This window comes from Hyla sarda, unplaced genomic scaffold, assembly GCF_029499605.1.
Source record: "Hyla sarda isolate aHylSar1 unplaced genomic scaffold, aHylSar1.hap1 scaffold_149, whole genome shotgun sequence".
In the NCBI taxonomy this organism is placed as follows: domain Eukaryota; kingdom Metazoa; phylum Chordata; class Amphibia; order Anura; family Hylidae; genus Hyla; species Hyla sarda.
In genome coordinates this window covers 347,736-365,127 of record NW_026608123.1, presented here as the reverse complement: position 1 = coordinate 365,127, position 17,392 = coordinate 347,736, and the positions used below count along the sequence as shown (strand labels likewise).

Here is a 17,392-nt window from a genome sequence, read left to right as displayed (position 1 = left end):
CATGAGGGGTTAATAAGACGCTGGTCATGTACAGTACACGAGGGGTTAATAAGACGCTGGTCATGTACAGTACACGAGGGGTTAATAAGACGCTGGTCATGTACAGTACACGAGGGGTTAATAAGATGCTGGTCATGTACAGTACATGAGGGGTTAATAAGACGCTGGTCATGTACAGTACACGAGGGGTTATTAAGATGCTGGTCATGTACAGTACATGAGGGGTTAATAAGACGCTGGTCATGTACAGTACACGAGGGGTTAATAAGATGCTGGTCATGCACAGTACACGAGGGGTTAATAAGTCGCTGGTCATGTACAGTACACGAGGGGTTAATAAGACGCTGGTCATGTACAGTACATGAGGGGTTAATAAGACGCTGGTCATGTACAGTACACGAGGGGTTAATAATAAGACGCTGGTCATGTACAGTACACGAGGGGTTAATAAGATGCTGGTCATGTACAGTACATGAGGGGTTAATAAGACGCTGGTCATGTACAGTACACGAGGGGTTAATAAGACGCTGGTCATGTACAGTACACGAGGGGTTAATAAGATGCTGGTCATGTACAGTACACGAGGGGTTAATAAGATGCTGGTCATTTACAGTACACGAGGGGTTAATAAGATGCTGGTCATGTACAGTACACGAGGGGTTAATAAGACGCTGGTCATGTACAGTACACGAGGGGGTTAATAAAACGCTGGTCATGTACAGTACACGAGGGGTTAATAAGACGCTGGTCATGTACAGTATACGAGGGGTTAATAAGACGCTGGTCATGTACAGTACACGAGGGGTTAATAAGACGCTGGTCATGTACAGTACACGAGGGGTTAATAAGACGCTGGTCATGTACAGTACACGAGGGGTTAATAAGACGCTGGTCATGTACAGTACACGAGGGGGTTAATAAGACGCTGGTCATGTACAGTACACGAGGGGTTAATAAGACGCTGGTCATGTACAGTACACGAGGGGTTAATAAGACGCTGGTCATGTACAGTACACGAGGGGTTAATAAGACGCTGGTTATGTACAGTACACGAGGGGTTAATAAGACGCTGGTCATGTACAGTACACGATGGGTTAATAAGACGCTGGTCATGTACAGTACACGAGGGGTTAATAAGACGCTGGTCATGTACAGTACACGAGGGGTTAATAAGATGCTGGTCATGTACAGTACACGAGGGGTTAATAAGACGCTGGTCATGTACAGTACACGAGGGGGTTAATAAAACGCTGGTCATGTACAGTACACGAGGGGTTAATAAGACGCTGGTCATGTACAGTACACGAGGGGTTAATAAGACGCTGGTCATGTACAGTACACGAGGGGTTAATAAGACGCTGGTCATGTACAGTACACGAGGGGTTAATAAGACGCTGGTCATGTACAGTACACGAGGGGTTAATAAGACGCTGGTCATGTACAGTACACGAGGGGTTAATAAGACGCTGGTCATGTACAGTACACGAGGGGTTAATAAGACGCTGGTCATGTACAGTACACGAGGGGTTAATAAGACGCTGGTCATGTACAGTACACGAGGGGTTAATAAGACGCTGGTCATGTACAGTACACGAGGGGTTAATAAGACGCTGGTCATGTACAGTACACGAGGGGTTAATAAGACGCTGGTCATGTACAGTACACGAGGGGTTAATAAGACGCTGGTCATGTACAGTACACGAGGGGTTAATAATAAGACGCTGGTCATGTACAGTACACGAGGGGTTAATAAGACGCTGGTCATGTACAGTACACGAGGGGTTAATAATAAGACGCTGGTCGTGTACAGTACACGAGGGGTTAATAAGACGCTGGTCGTGTACAGTACACGAGGGGTTAATAAGACGCTGGTCGTGTACAGTACACGAGGGGTTAATAAGACGCTGGTCGTGTACAGTACACGAGGGGTTAATAAGACGCTGGTCGTGTACAGTACACGAGGGGTTAATAAGACGCTGGTCGTGTACAGTACACGAGGGGTTAATAAGACGCTGGTCGTGTACAGTACACGAGGGGTTAATAAGACGCTGGTCGTGTACAGTACACGAGGGGTTAATAAGACGCTGGTCGTGTACAGTACACGAGGGGTTAATAAGACGCTGGTCGTGTACAGTACACGAGGGGTTAATAAGACGCTGGTCGTGTACAGTACACGAGGGGTTAATAAGACGCTGGTCGTGTACAGTACACGAGGGGTTAATAAGACGCTGGTCATGTACAGTACACGAGGGGTTAATAAGACGCTGGTCGTGTACAGTACACGAGGGGTTAATAAGACGCTGGTCATGTACAGTACACGAGGGGTTAATAAGACGCTGGTCATGTACAGTACACGAGGGGTTAATAAGACGCTGGTCATGTACAGTACACGAGGGGTTAATAAGACGCTGGTCATGTACAGTACACGAGGGGTTAATAAGACGCTGGTCATGTACAGTACACGAGGGGTTAATAAGACGCTGGTCATGTACAGTACACGAGGGGGTTAATAAGACGCTGGTCGTGTACAGTACACGAGGGGTTAATAAGACGCTGGTCGTGTACAGTACACGAGGGGGTTAATAAGACGCTGGTCGTGTACAGTACACGAGGGGTTAATAAGACGCTGGTCGTGTACAGTACACGAGGGGTTAATAAGACGCTGGTCATGTACAGTACACGAGGGGTTAATAAGACGCTGGTCATGTACAGTACACGAGGGGTTAATAAGACGCTGGTCATGTACAGTACACGAGGGGTTAATAAGACGCTGGTCATGTACAGTACACGAGGGGTTAATAAGACGCTGGTCATGTACAGTACACGAGGGGTTAATAAGACGCTGGTCATGTACAGTACACGAGGGGTTAATAAGACGCTGGTCATGTACAGTACACGAGGGGTTAATAAGACGCTGGTCATGTACAGTACACGAGGGGTTAATAAGACGCTGGTCATGTACAGTACACGAGGGGTTAATAAGACGCTGGTCATGTACAGTACACGAGGGGTTAATAAGACGCTGGTCATGTACAGTACACGAGGGGTTAATAAGACGCTGGTCATGTACAGTACACGAGGGGTTAATAAGACGCTGGTCATGTACAGTACACGAGGGGTTAATAAGACGCTGGTCATGTACAGTACACGAGGGGTTAATAAGACGCTGGTCATGTACAGTACACGAGGGGTTAATAAGACGCTGGTCATGTATGATGTCCCTTGCGGCAGTGAACGGGTTATTTCTACATCTATACTTCCGGGTGCGGTTACTATATCAGTGGCCGGGGCTGTAGTCTCTCTGGTGCCCGGCAGGTGGCAGCAGTGCTCTTCGCTCCGGTCTATGTGAGTGTTGGCTCGTTTGACGCTTCATAGAGCTGACAGATGGGTGACCACGCCTCCTCGTTTCGTCATAACAATATGGCGGCGCAGTGAGGAGCGGCGTGTGCGGGCGGTAGAGCGGAATATCGGGTGAGAGCAGGATACACAGCGCCAAAAACTACAGACCAGTGCATGCTGGGGGTTGTAGTCCTAGATCTGCTGTAGTGGCTGGTACAGGATACACAGGGTCAAATACATGTTATATATAAAGTATATACAGGTCTATTACATGTTATATATACAGTATATACGGATCCAGTACATGTTATATATACAGTATATACGGATCCAGTACATGTTATATATACAGTATATACGGATCCAGTACATGTTATGTGTACAGTATATACGGATCTAGTACATGTTATGTGTACAGTATATACAGGTCTAGTACATGTTATATATACAGTATATACAGGATCTAGTACATGTTATGTATACAGTATATACAGGATCTAGTACATGTTATGTGTACAGTATATACGGGTCTATTACATGTTATATATACAGTATATACAGGGTCTAGTACATGTTATGTGTACAGTATATACAGGTCTATTACATGTTATGTGTACAGTATATACAGGGTCTAGTACATGTTGTGTGTACAGTATATACAGGTCTATTACATGTTATGTGTACAGTATATACAGGATCTAGTACATGTTATGTATACAGTATATACAGGATCTAGTACATGTTATGTATACAGTATATACAGGTCTATTACATGTTATATATACAGTATATACAGGTCTATTACATGTTATGTGTACAGTATATACAGGATCTAGTACATGTTATGTATACAGTATATACAGGTCTATTACATGTTATATATACAGTATATACAGGGTCTAGTACATGTTATGTGTACAGTATATACAGGATCTATTACATGTTATATATACAGTATATACAGGATCTAGTACATGTTATGTATACAGTATATACAGGATCTAGTACATGTTATGTATACAGTATATACAGGTCTAGTACATGTTATGTATACAGTATATACGGGTCTATTACATGTTATGTATATAGTATATACAGGATCTAGTACATGTTATGTGTACAGTATATACAGGATCTAGTACATGTTATATATACAGTATATACAGGATCTAGTACATGTTATGTATACAGTATATACAGGTCTAGTACATGTTATGTATATAGTATATACAGGATCTAGTACATGTTATGTATATAGTATATACAGGATCTAGTACATGTTATGTATATAGTATATACAGGATCTAGTACATGTTATGTATACAGTATATACAGGATCTAGTACATGTTATGTGTACAGTATATACAGGTCTATTACATGTTATATATACAGTATATACAGGATCTAGTACATGTTATGTGTACAGTATATACGGGTCTATTACATGTTATATAAACAGTATATACAGGGTCTAGTACATGTTATGTATACAGTATATACAGGATCTAGTACATGTTATGTATACAGTATATACAGGTCTAGTACATGTTATGTGTACAGTATATACGGGTCTATTACATGTTATATATACAGTATATACGGGTCTATTACATGTTATGTGTACAGTATATACGGGTCTATTACATGTTATATATACAGTATATACGGGTCTATTACATGTTATATATACAGTATATACAGGTCTATTACATGTTATATATACAGTATATACAGGATCTAGTACATGTTATGTGTACAGTATATACAGGATCTATTACATGTTATATATACAGTATATACAGGATCTAGTACATGTTATGTGTACAGTATATACGGGTCTATTACATGTTATATATACAGTATATACAGGTCTATTACATGTTATATATACAGTATATACAGGATCTAGTACATGTTATGTGTACAGTATATACAGGATCTATTACATGTTATATATACAGTATATACAGGATCTAGTACATGTTATGTGTACAGTATATACAGGGTCTAGTACATGTTATGTGTACAGTATATACAGGATCTATTACATGTTATATATACAGTATATACAGGGTCTAGTACATGTTATGTGTACAGTATATACAGGATCTATTACATGTTATATATACAGTATATACAGGATCTAGTACATGTTATGTATACAGTATATACAGGTCTATTACATGTTATATATACAGTATATACAGGATCTAGTACATGTTATGTATACAGTATATACGGGTCTATTACATGTTATATATACAGTATATACAGGATCTAGTACATGTTATGTATACAGTATATACAGGATCTAGTACATGTTATGTATACAGTATATACAGGTCTATTACATGTTATATATACAGTATATACAGGATCTAGTACATGTTATGTGTACAGTATATACAGGTCTATTACATGTTATATATACAGTATATACAGGTCTATTACATGTTATGTGTACAGTATATACAGGATCTAGTACATGTTATGTGTACAGTATATACAGGGTCTAGTACATGTTATGTGTACAGTATATACAGGTCTATTACATGTTATGTGTACAGTATATACAGGATCTAGTACATGTTATGTGTACAGTATATACAGGTCTAGTACATGTTATGTATACAGTATATACAGGATCTAGTACATGTTATGTGTACAGTATATACAGGGTCTAGTACATGTTATGTGTACAGTATATACAGGGTCTAGTACATGTTATGTGTACAGTATATACAGGTCTATTACATGTTATGTGTACAGTATATACAGGATCTAGTACATGTTATGTGTACAGTATATACAGGTCTAGTACATGTTATGTATACAGTATATACAGGATCTAGTACATGTTATGTATACAGTATATACAGGTCTATTACATGTTATATATACAGTATATACAGGTCTATTACATGTTATGTGTACAGTATATACAGGATCTAGTACATGTTATGTATACAGTATATACAGGATCTAGTACGTTATGTGTACAGTATATACAGGATCTAGTACATGTTATGTATACAGTATATACAGGATCTAGTACATGTTATGTATACAGTATATACAGGTCTATTACATGTTATATATACAGTATATACAGGTCTATTACATGTTATGTGTACAGTATATACAGGATCTAGTACATGTTATGTATACAGTATATACAGGTCTATTACATGTTATATATACAGTATATACAGGATCTAGTACATGTTATGTGTACAGTATATACAGGTCTATTACATGTTATGTGTACAGTATATACAGGATCTAGTACATGTTATGTGTACAGTATATACAGGATCTAGTACATGTTATGTGTACAGTATATACAGGTCTATTACATGTTGTGTGTACAGTATAGACAGGGTCTAGTACGTGTTGAGTGGACAGTATGGACGGGGTCTAGCACGTGGTGTGTGTACAGTATGGACGGGGTCTAGTACGTGTTGAGTGTGTACAGTATGGACGGGGTCTAGTACGTGTTGAGTGTGTACAGTATGGACGGGGTCTAGCACGTGGTGTGTGTACAGTATGGACGGGGTCTGGCACGTGGTGTGTGGACAGTATGGACGGGGTCTAGTACGTGTTGAGTGTACAGTATAGACGGGGTCTAGCACGTGGTGTGTGTACAGTATGGACGGCGTCTAGTACGTGTTGAGTGTACAGTATAGACGGGGTCTAGCATGTGGTGTGTGTACAGTATGGACGGCGTCTAGTACGTGTTGTGTGTACAGTATAAACAGGGTCTAGTACGTGTTGTGTGTACAGTATGGACGGGGTCTAGTACGTGTTGAGTGTACAGTATGGACGGGGTCTAGTACGTGTTGTGTGTACAGTATAGACGGGGTCTAGCACGTGTTGTGTGTACAGTATGGACGGGGTCTAGCACGTGTTGAGTGTACAGTATGGACGGGGTCTAGTACGTGTTGTGTGTACAGTATGGACGGGGTCTAGTACGTGTTGAGTGTACAGTATAGACGGGGTCTAGCACGTGTTGTGTGTACAGTATGGACGGGGTCTAGCACGTGTTGAGTGTACAGTATGGACGGGGTCTAGTACGTGTTGTGTGTACAGTATGGACGGGGTCTAGCACGTGTTGTGTGTACAGTATGGACGGGGTCTAGTACGTGTTGTGTGTACAGTATAGACGGGGTCTAGTACGTGTTGTGTACAGTATAGACGGGGTCTAGCACGTGTTGTGTGTGTACAGTATTGACGGGGTCTAGTACGTGTTGAGTGTACAGTATGGACGGGGTCTAGTACGTGTTGAGTGTACAGTATGGACGGGGTCTAGTACGTGTTGAGTGTACAGTATGGACGGGGTCTAGTACGTGTTGAGTGTACAGTATGGACGGGGTCTAGTACGTGTTGAGTGTACAGTATGGACGGGGTCTAGTACGTGTTGAGTGTACAGTATGGACGGGGTCTAGTACGTGTTGAGTGTACAGTATGGACGGGGTCTAGTACGTGTTGTGTGGACAGTATGGACGGGGTCTAGTACGTGTTGTGTGGACAGTATGGACGGGGTCTAGCACGTGGTGTGTGTACAGTATGGACGGGGTCTAGTACGTGTTGTGTGTACAGTATGGACGGGGTCTAGTATGTGGTGTGTGTACAGTATGGACGGGGTCTAGTATGTGGTGTGTGTACAGTATGGACGGGGTCTAGTATGTGGTGTGTGTACAGTATGGACGGGGTCTGGTACGTGTTGTGTGTACAGTATGGACGGGGTCTAGTATGTGGTGTGTGTACAGTATGGACGGGGTCTAGTATGTGGTGTGTGTACAGTATGGACGGGGTCTGGTACGTGGTGTGTGTACAGTATGGACGGGGTCTGGTATGTGGTGTGTGTACAGTATATACAGGTCTATTACATGTTGTGTGTACAGTATGGACGGGGTCTAGTACGTGTTGTGTGTACAGTATGGACGGGGTCTAGTACGTGTTGTGTGTACAGTATGGACGGGGTCTAGTACGTGTTGAGTGTACAGTATGGACGGGGTCTAGTACGTGTTGTGTGTACAGTATGGACGGGGTCTAGTACGTGTTGAGTGTACAGTATGGACGGGGTCTAGTACGTGTTGAGTGTACAGTATGGACGGGGTCTAGTACGTGGTGTGTGTACAGTATATACATTAGTCCCCAATATAAGAAGGCTGTATATAAATAGTAACCAGTGGCCACTTCATACATTAACACCAGAGAAATAAGGTCACATGATAACCATGGATACAAAAACAAATATTATCTTTATTAAAGGGGTATTCTAGGAAAAAATATATTTTTTTTATTTTTATATCAACTGGCTCCAGAAAGTTAAACAGATTTGTAAATTACTTCTACTAAAAAATCTTAATCCTTCCAATAATTATCAGCTGCTGAAATTGAGTTGTTGTTTTCTGTCTGACCACAGTGCTCTCTGCTGACATCTCTGCTTGTCTCGGGAACTGCACAGAGTAGAAGAAGTTTGCTATGGGGATTTGCTTCTAAACTGGGCGGTTCCCGAGACGCGTGTCATCAGAGAGCACTTAGACAGAAAAGAACAACTCAACTTCAGCAGCTCATAAGTACTGAAAGGATTAAGATTCTTTAATAGAAGTAATTTACAAATCTGTTTAACTGGGGCTGTAGTCTCTCTGGTATATATATATATTAGTTGTTTCCTGGATAACCCCTTTAAATATCTCATAAAATTGGATCAAACAATATTAAAATCTGAGAGCGGCAAAACAGATCTCAGACCGAAAAAGATGAGGAAGATCCTCCAAATAGTGACCATGAGGTACAGGAGACACAACACTGGTCACACAGGGGGATGATGGAGACACAGAAACAACAATACATGAGCACAAGCAATAAAAGCCCAAATAATCACATTGTGTCCTGTATAGAGATCTCCCCTCAGCCCCAAATCTACATTGTCACCGTTTGCTTCGTCCCCTGATGAAAACGTAGATTTGGGGCTGAGGGGAGATCTCTATACAGGACACAATGTGATCACCGTGGTCCCTCAAGTTACAATATTATTTGGTTCCAGGACGACCACTGTATGTATGTTGGGGGACCACTGTATGTATGTTGGGGGACCACTGTATGTATGTTGGGGGACCACTGTATGTATGTTGGGGGACCACTGTATGTATGTTGGGGGACCACTGTATGTATGTTGGGGACCACTGTATGTATGTTGGGGGACCACTGTATGTATGTTGGGGACCACTGTATGTATGTTGGGGACCACTGTATGTATGTTGGGGACCACTGTATGTATGTTGGGGACCACTGTATGTATGTTGGGGACCACTGTATGTATGTTGGGGACCACTGTATGTATGTTGGGGGACCACTGTATGTATGTTGGGGGACCACTGTATGTATGTTGGAGGACCACTGTATGTATGTTGGGGGGACCACTGTATGTATGTTGGGGGGACCACTGTATGTATGTTGGGGGGACCACTGTATGTATGTTGGGGGGACCACTGTATGTATGTTGGGGGGACCACTGTATGTATGTTGGGGGGGCCACTGTATGTATGTTGGGGGGACCACTGTATGTATGTTGGGGGGACCACTGTATGTATGTTGGGGGGACCACTGTATGTATGTTGGGGGGACCACTGTATGTTGGGGGACCACTGTATGTATGTTGGGGGGACCACTGTATGTATGTTGGGGGGACCACTGTATGTTGGGGGACCACTGTATGTATGTTGGGGGACCACTGTATGTATGTTGGGGACCACTGTATGTATGTTGGGGACCACTTTATGTATGTATGTTGGGGACCACTGTATGTATGTTGGGGACCACTGTATGTATGTATGTATGTTAGGGGACCACTGTATGTATGTTGGGGGGACCACTGTATGTATGTATGTTGGGGACCACTGTATGTATGTTGGGGGGACCACTGTATGTATGTTGGGGGGACCACTGTATGTTGGGGGGACCACTGTATGTATGTTGGGGGACCACTGTATGTATGTTGGGGGACCACTGTATGTATATATGTTGGGGGACCACTGTATGTATGTTGGGGACCACTGTATGTATGTTGGGGACCACTGTATGTATGTTGGGGGACCACTGTATGTATGTATGTTGGGGGACCACTGTATGTATGTATGTTGGGGACCACTGTATGTATGTTGGGGACCACTGTATGTATGTTGGGGACCACTGTATGTATGTATGTTGGGGACCACTGTATGTATGTATGTTGGGGACCACTGTATGTATGTATGTATGTTGGGGACCACTGTATGTATGTATGTTGGGGACCACTGTATGTATGTATGTTGGGGACCACTGTATGTATGTTGGGGACCACTGTATGTATGTTGGGGACCACTGTATGTATGTTGGGGACCACTGTATGTATGTTGGGGACCACTGTATGTATGTTGGGGACCACTGTATGTATGTTGGGGACCACTGTATGTATGTATGTTGGGGACCACTGTATGTATGTATGTTGGGGACCACTGTATGTATGTATGTTGGGGACCACTGTATGTATGTATGTTGGGGGACCACTGTATGTATGTATGTTGGGGGACCACTGTATGTATGTTGGGGGACCACTGTATGTATGTTGGGGGACCACTGTATGTATGTGGGGGACCACTGTATGTATGTTGGGGGGACCACTGTATGTATGTTGGGGGGACCACTGTATGTATGTGGGGGGACCACTGTATGTATGTGGGGGGACCACTGTATGTATGTGGGGGGACCACTGTATGTATGTGGGGGGACCACTGTATGTATGTGGGGGGACCACTGTATGTATGTTGGGGGACCACTGTATGTATGTATGTTGGGGGACCACTGTATGTATGTATGTTGGGGGACCACTGTATGTATGTATGTTGGGGGACCACTGTATGTATGTATGTTGGGGGACCACTGTATGTATGTATGTTGGGGGACCACTGTATGTATGTATGTTGGGGGACCACTGTATGTATGTGGGGGACCACTGTATGTATGTGGGGGACCACTGTATGTATGTGGGGGACCACTGTATGTATGTGGGGGAACCACTGTATGTATGTTGGGGACCACTGTTTGTATGTTGGGGGACCACTGTATGTATGTTGGGGACCACTGTATGTATGTATGTTGGGGGACCACTGTATGTATGTATGTTGGGGACCACTGTATGTATGTTGGGGACCACTGTATGTATGTATGTTGGGGACCACTGTATGTATGTTGGGGACCACTGTATGTATGTATGTTGGGGACCACTGTATGTATGTATGTTGGGGACCACTGTATGTATGTTGGGGACCACTGTATGTATGTATGTTGGGGACCACTGTATGTATGTATGTTGGGGACCACTGTATGTATGTATGTTGGGGACCACTGTATGTATGTATGTTGGGGACCACTGTATGTATGTATGTTGGGGACCACTGTATGTATGTATGTATGTTGGGGGACCACTGTATGTATGTATGTTGGGGACCACTGTATGTATGTATGTTGGGGGACCACTGTATGTATGTATGTTGGGGGACCACTGTATGTATGTATGTTGGGGACCACTGTATGTATGTATGTTGGGGACCACTGTATGTATGTATGTTGGGGACCACTGTATGTATGTATGTTGGGGACCACTGTATGTATGTATGTTGGGGGGACCACTGTATGTATGTATGTTGGGGACCACTGTATGTATGTATGTTGGGGACCACTGTATGTATGTATGTATGTTGGGGACCACTGTATGTATGTATGTATGTATGTTGGGGACCACTGTATGTATGTATGTTGGGGACCACTGTATGTATGTATGTTGGGGACCACTGTATGTATGTATGTTGGGGACCACTGTATGTATGTATGTTGGGGACCACTGTATGTATTAGGGGTGTGAATCGCCAAGAATTTGGCGATTCGATTCGAATCGCGATACCAGTGTGGCGATTCGATATATCCCGATATATCGCTATACCGTCTAGGTGACGATACATCGCGATATATCGCCCACCTGGGAGCATTCATAGATCCCAATAGACGCCGCTGTCAGCTTTGACAGCGGCGATCTAGTACTCCGGTGCTCACTTTTCTCATGTTATACCGTCCGGGCTGCAAAATAAAATAAAACGCACTTTCTCTTACCTGCCAACGAGCCCCCGGAGCTCCGGTACACTCCGGTACAGGTGTTGGGTCCCCGGGCTGTATTCTTCTTACTTCCTGTTAGTCCGGCACGTCACATGGAGCTTCAGCCTATCACCAGCGGAGGCGGGACATCGCTGCGGCCAGTGATAGGCTGAAGCTCCGTGTGACGTGCCGGACTAACAGGAAGTAAGAAGAATACAGCCCGGGGACCGAACACCTGTACCGGAGTGTACCGGAGCTCTGGGGGCTCATTGGCAGGTAAGAGAAAGTGCGTTTTATTAAAAATTCCACATCCCTAAAAGAATCGATTCAAAAATATTTTGAATCGATTCTGTATCGGCAAATGAAAAATCGCGATTATCGCGAGAATCGATTTTTTCTTACATCCCTAGTATGTATGTATGTATGTTGGGGGACCACTGTATGTATGTATGTTGGGGGACCACTGTATGTATGTATGTTGGGGGACCACTGTATGTATGTATGTTGGGGGACCACTGTATGTATGTATGTTGGGGACCACTGTATGTATGTATGTATGTTGGGGGACCACTGTATGTATGTATGTTGGGGGGACCACTGTATGTATGTTGGGGGACCACTGTATGTATGTATGTTGGGGGGACCACTGTATGTATGTTGGGGGACCACTGTATGTATGTTGGGGACCACTGTATGTATGTTGGGGGACCACTGTATGTATGTATGTTGGGGGACCACTGTATGTATGTATGTTGGGGGACCACTGTATGTATGTATGTTGGGGGACCACTGTATGTATGTATGTTGGGGACCACTGTATGTATGTATGTATGTTGGGGGACCACTGTATGTATGTATGTTGGGGGGACCACTGTATGTATGTTGGGGGACCACTGTATGTATGTATGTTGGGGGGACCACTGTATGTATGTTGGGGGACCACTGTATGTATGTTGGGGACCACTGTATGTATGTTGGGGGACCACTGTATGTATGTATGTTGGGGACCACTGTATGTATGTATGTATGTATGTTGGGGACCACTGTATGTATGTATGTTGGGGGACCACTGTATGTATGTATGTTGGGGACCACTGTATGTATGTATGTTGGGGACCACTGTATGTATGTATGTATGTTGGGGACCACTGTATGTATGTATGTATGTTGGGGACCACTGTATGTATGTATGTATGTTGGGGACCACTGTATGTATGTATGTTGGGGGACCACTGTATGTATGTATGTTGGGGACCACTGTATGTATGTATGTATGTATGTTGGGGGACCACTGTATGTATGTATGTTGGGGGACCACTGTATGTATGTATGTTGGGGACCACTGTATGTATGTATGTTGGGGACCACTGTATGTATGTATGTATGTTGGGGACCACTGTATGTATGTATGTATGTTGGGGACCACTGTATGTATGTATGTATGTTGGGGACCACTGTATGTATGTATGTATGTTGGGGACCACTGTATGTATGTATGTATGTTGGGGACCACTGTATGTATGTATGTATGTTGGGGACCACTGTATGTATGTATGTATGTTGGGGGACCACTGTATGTATGTATGTTGGGGACCACTGTATGTATGTATGTTGGGGACCACTGTATGTATGTATGTTGGGGACCACTGTATGTATGTATGTATGTATGTTGGGGACCACTGTATGTATGTATGTATGTTGGGGACCACTGTATGTATGTATGTATGTTGGGGACCACTGTATGTATGTATGTTGGGGACCACTGTATGTATGTATGTTGGGGGGACCACTGTATGTATGTATGTTGGGGGGACCACTGTATGTATGTTGGGGGACCACTGTATGTATGTATGTTGGGGACCACTGTATGTATGTATGTTGGGGACCACTGTATGTATGTATGTTGGGGACCACTGTATGTATGTATGTATGTATGTTGGGGACCACTGTATGTATGTATGTTGGGGACCACTGTATGTATGTATGTTGGGGACCACTGTATGTATGTATGTTGGGGACCACTGTATGTATGTATGTTGGGGACCACTGTATGTATGTATGTATGTTGGGGACCACTGTATGTATGTATGTATGTTGGGGGACCACTGTATGTATGTATGTTGGGGACCACTGTATGTATGTATGTTGGGGACCACTGTATGTATGTATGTTGGGGACCACTGTATGTATGTATGTTGGGGACCACTGTATGTATGTATGTATGTTGGGGACCACTGTATGTATGTATGTTGGGGGGACCACTGTATGTATGTTGGGGGACCACTGTATGTATGTATGTTGGGGGGACCACTGTATGTATGTATGTTGGGGGACCACTGTATGTATGTATGTTGGGGGACCACTGTATGTATGTATGTTGGGGGACCACTGTATGTATGTATGTTGGGGGACCACTGTATGTATGTATGTTGGGGGACCAATGTATGTATGTATGTTGGGGGACCAATGTATGTATGTATGTTGGGGGACCACTGTATGTATGTATGTTGGGGACCACTGTATGTATGTTGGGACCATTGTAATTGGTTCTAAAGGTACCAAAATGTCATCCAAAAATAGGAAAAAGTGAGGAATAAAGAAAGGGTGGGCCACGGTATGTATGTTGGGGGGGGGGCCACGTTATGTATGTTGGGGGGGGGCACGGTATGTATGTTGGGGGGACCACGGAATGTATGTATGTTGGGACCATTGTAATTGGTTCTAAAGGCACCAAAATGTCATCCAAAAATAGGAAAAAGTGAGGAATAAAGAAAGATGGGGCCATTGTATGTTGGGGCCATTGTATGTTGGGGCCATTGTATGTTGGGGGATCACTGTATTTGGGTTTTTCCTTATATGTATCTTTCGGTAACTTTGGCGTCTTTACCTTTGATCTCTTAGATCCGGTGATGGAGAACTACAAGAAGGTCCGGGTGGAGGAGAAGCCCATGGAGGGGCCGTTTTCCGCCCTTTCACCAGATATCATCGACATGAAGGTAAAAGATGGCAGCAAAATCCGCAACCTGATGGGTTTCGCTATCGGGAAGATGGAGAGCGAGAACGTGCGGCAGATATTGTTCAGCGGCGGCGGGAAGGCCCTGAGCAAGACCATCACCTGCGTGGAGATCATGAAACGGAGGGTGAAGGATCTTCACCAGATCTCCAAGATCTTCTACCGACAGACTGAAGAGATCTGGGAGCCCATAGTGCCCGAGGTGGGCTTAGACCCCCTCACGGTGAAGAGGAACAGCCCCTCCATCTGCGTCCTGCTCAGTAAGGACCCCTTAGATACCACCGAGTCCGGCTACCAAGCTCCAGGCGACTATGACTCCATGTGGATCCAGGAACTTAAAGTGGAGTCTAAGGGGCCGAAGAGGAGGAAACCGGGGATGGGCCGGGGATCCGCAACCGGAACAAAACAGCCAAGACCTCCCGGGGGGCGAGGGGGGACCCCCAAAAAGGCGTAGAATGTCCGCCCTGAGTCACATTGTATTTCTAGTGGTTGGACACGTTGTTTGGATCCAATCCTGGTCTGGGCGGGGTCTTTATGGGCTCGGTCAGGAGAAGATGATTCTATGGGGTATTTTCTAGAATTTCAGAGGTCAAGGTGACCCTAAGTCTTATTTTAATGGGAATTTCCAAAGTTAAAGGGGTACTCCACTGGCCAACGTACGGAAGTAAATGTTCCGAACTCTGTTTTCGCGTTGCGGGGGTCGGCCACGCCGCCTCATGACATCACGGCCATGCCCCCTCAATGCAAGTCTATGGGAGGGGGCGTGACTGCCGTCACGCCCCCTCCCATAGACTTGCATTGAGGGGGCTTGGCCGTGATGTCACGAGGGGGCGTGGCCGACCCCCGCAACGCGAAAACAGAGTTAGGAATATTTACTTCCGTGCGCTGGCCAGTGGATTAACCCCTTTAAAGCTGAAGATTTCTGACCCCACAGGTTTATTTATGGCCGACATTCTGGATTATTCTGTGTTCAAATCCTGATCAGGCAGTGAATTATGGGAGCTGGAGACGGAGGCTCCTCCCCTAATAAATACATATTTTATTATGATGTCTCTTACGGTCATTGACGATGCGTCCGATATCCTACGAGACTCTTCTGACCCTACTTGGTCCTGGACAGATCACGACTTAGATAGAAGGGACGGCGCGAGGATCGGTCTATGAAACTTGTGGAACATGGCGACTGTTTCCTTGTGGATCCCCCATGTCCTCAGTACGGTCCCTGGTTTCCTTGTAGATTCCCCGTGTCCTCAGTACGGTCCCTGTTTCCTTGTGGATCCCCCATGTCCTCAGTACGGTCCCTGTTTCCTTGTGGATTCCCAATGTCCTCAGTACGGTCCCTGGTTTCCTTGTAGATTCCCCGTGTCCTCAGTACGGTCCCTGTTTCCTTGTGGATTCCCAATGTTCTCAGTACGGTCCCTGTTTCCTTGTAGATTCCCCGTGTCCTCAGTACGGTCCCTGTTTCCTTGTGGATCCCCCCATGTCCTCAGTACGGTCCCTGGTTTCCTTGTAGATTCCCCGTGTCCTCAGTACGGTCCCTGTTTCCTTGTAGATTCCCCATGTCCTCAGTACGGTCCCTGGTTTCCTTGTAGATTCCCCATGTACTCAGTACGGTCCCGGTTTCCTTGTGGATCCCCCATGTCCTCAGTACGGTCCCTGTTTCCTTGTGGATTCCCCGTGTCCTCAGTACGGTCCCTGTTTCCTTGTAGATTCCCAGTGTCCTCAGTACGGTCCCTGTTTCCTTGTAGATTCCCTGTGTCCTCAGTACGGTCCCTGTTTCCTTGTAGATTCCCCGTGTCCTCAGTACGGTCCCTGTTTCCTTGTAGATTCCCCGTGTCCTCAGTACGGTCCCTGTTTCCTTGTAGATTCCTCGTGTCCTCAGTACGGTCCCTGTTTCCTTGTAG

General features: G+C 44.5%; 1 protein-coding gene across 1 annotated transcript; it reads left to right on the top strand.

Moving 5' to 3' along the window:
* Window positions 1–3,327: 3,327 nt before the first annotated feature.
* Window positions 3,328–16,148, top strand: RPP25L (ribonuclease P/MRP subunit p25 like). Its single transcript, XM_056552270.1, has 2 exons — window positions 3,328–3,471; window positions 15,377–16,148. Exon 2 carries the CDS (start codon window positions 15,385–15,387, stop codon window positions 15,940–15,942), a length of 558 nt encoding a protein of 185 aa, XP_056408245.1. The 5' UTR covers window positions 3,328–3,471; window positions 15,377–15,384; the 3' UTR covers window positions 15,943–16,148.
* Window positions 16,149–17,392: the final 1,244 nt, after the last annotated feature.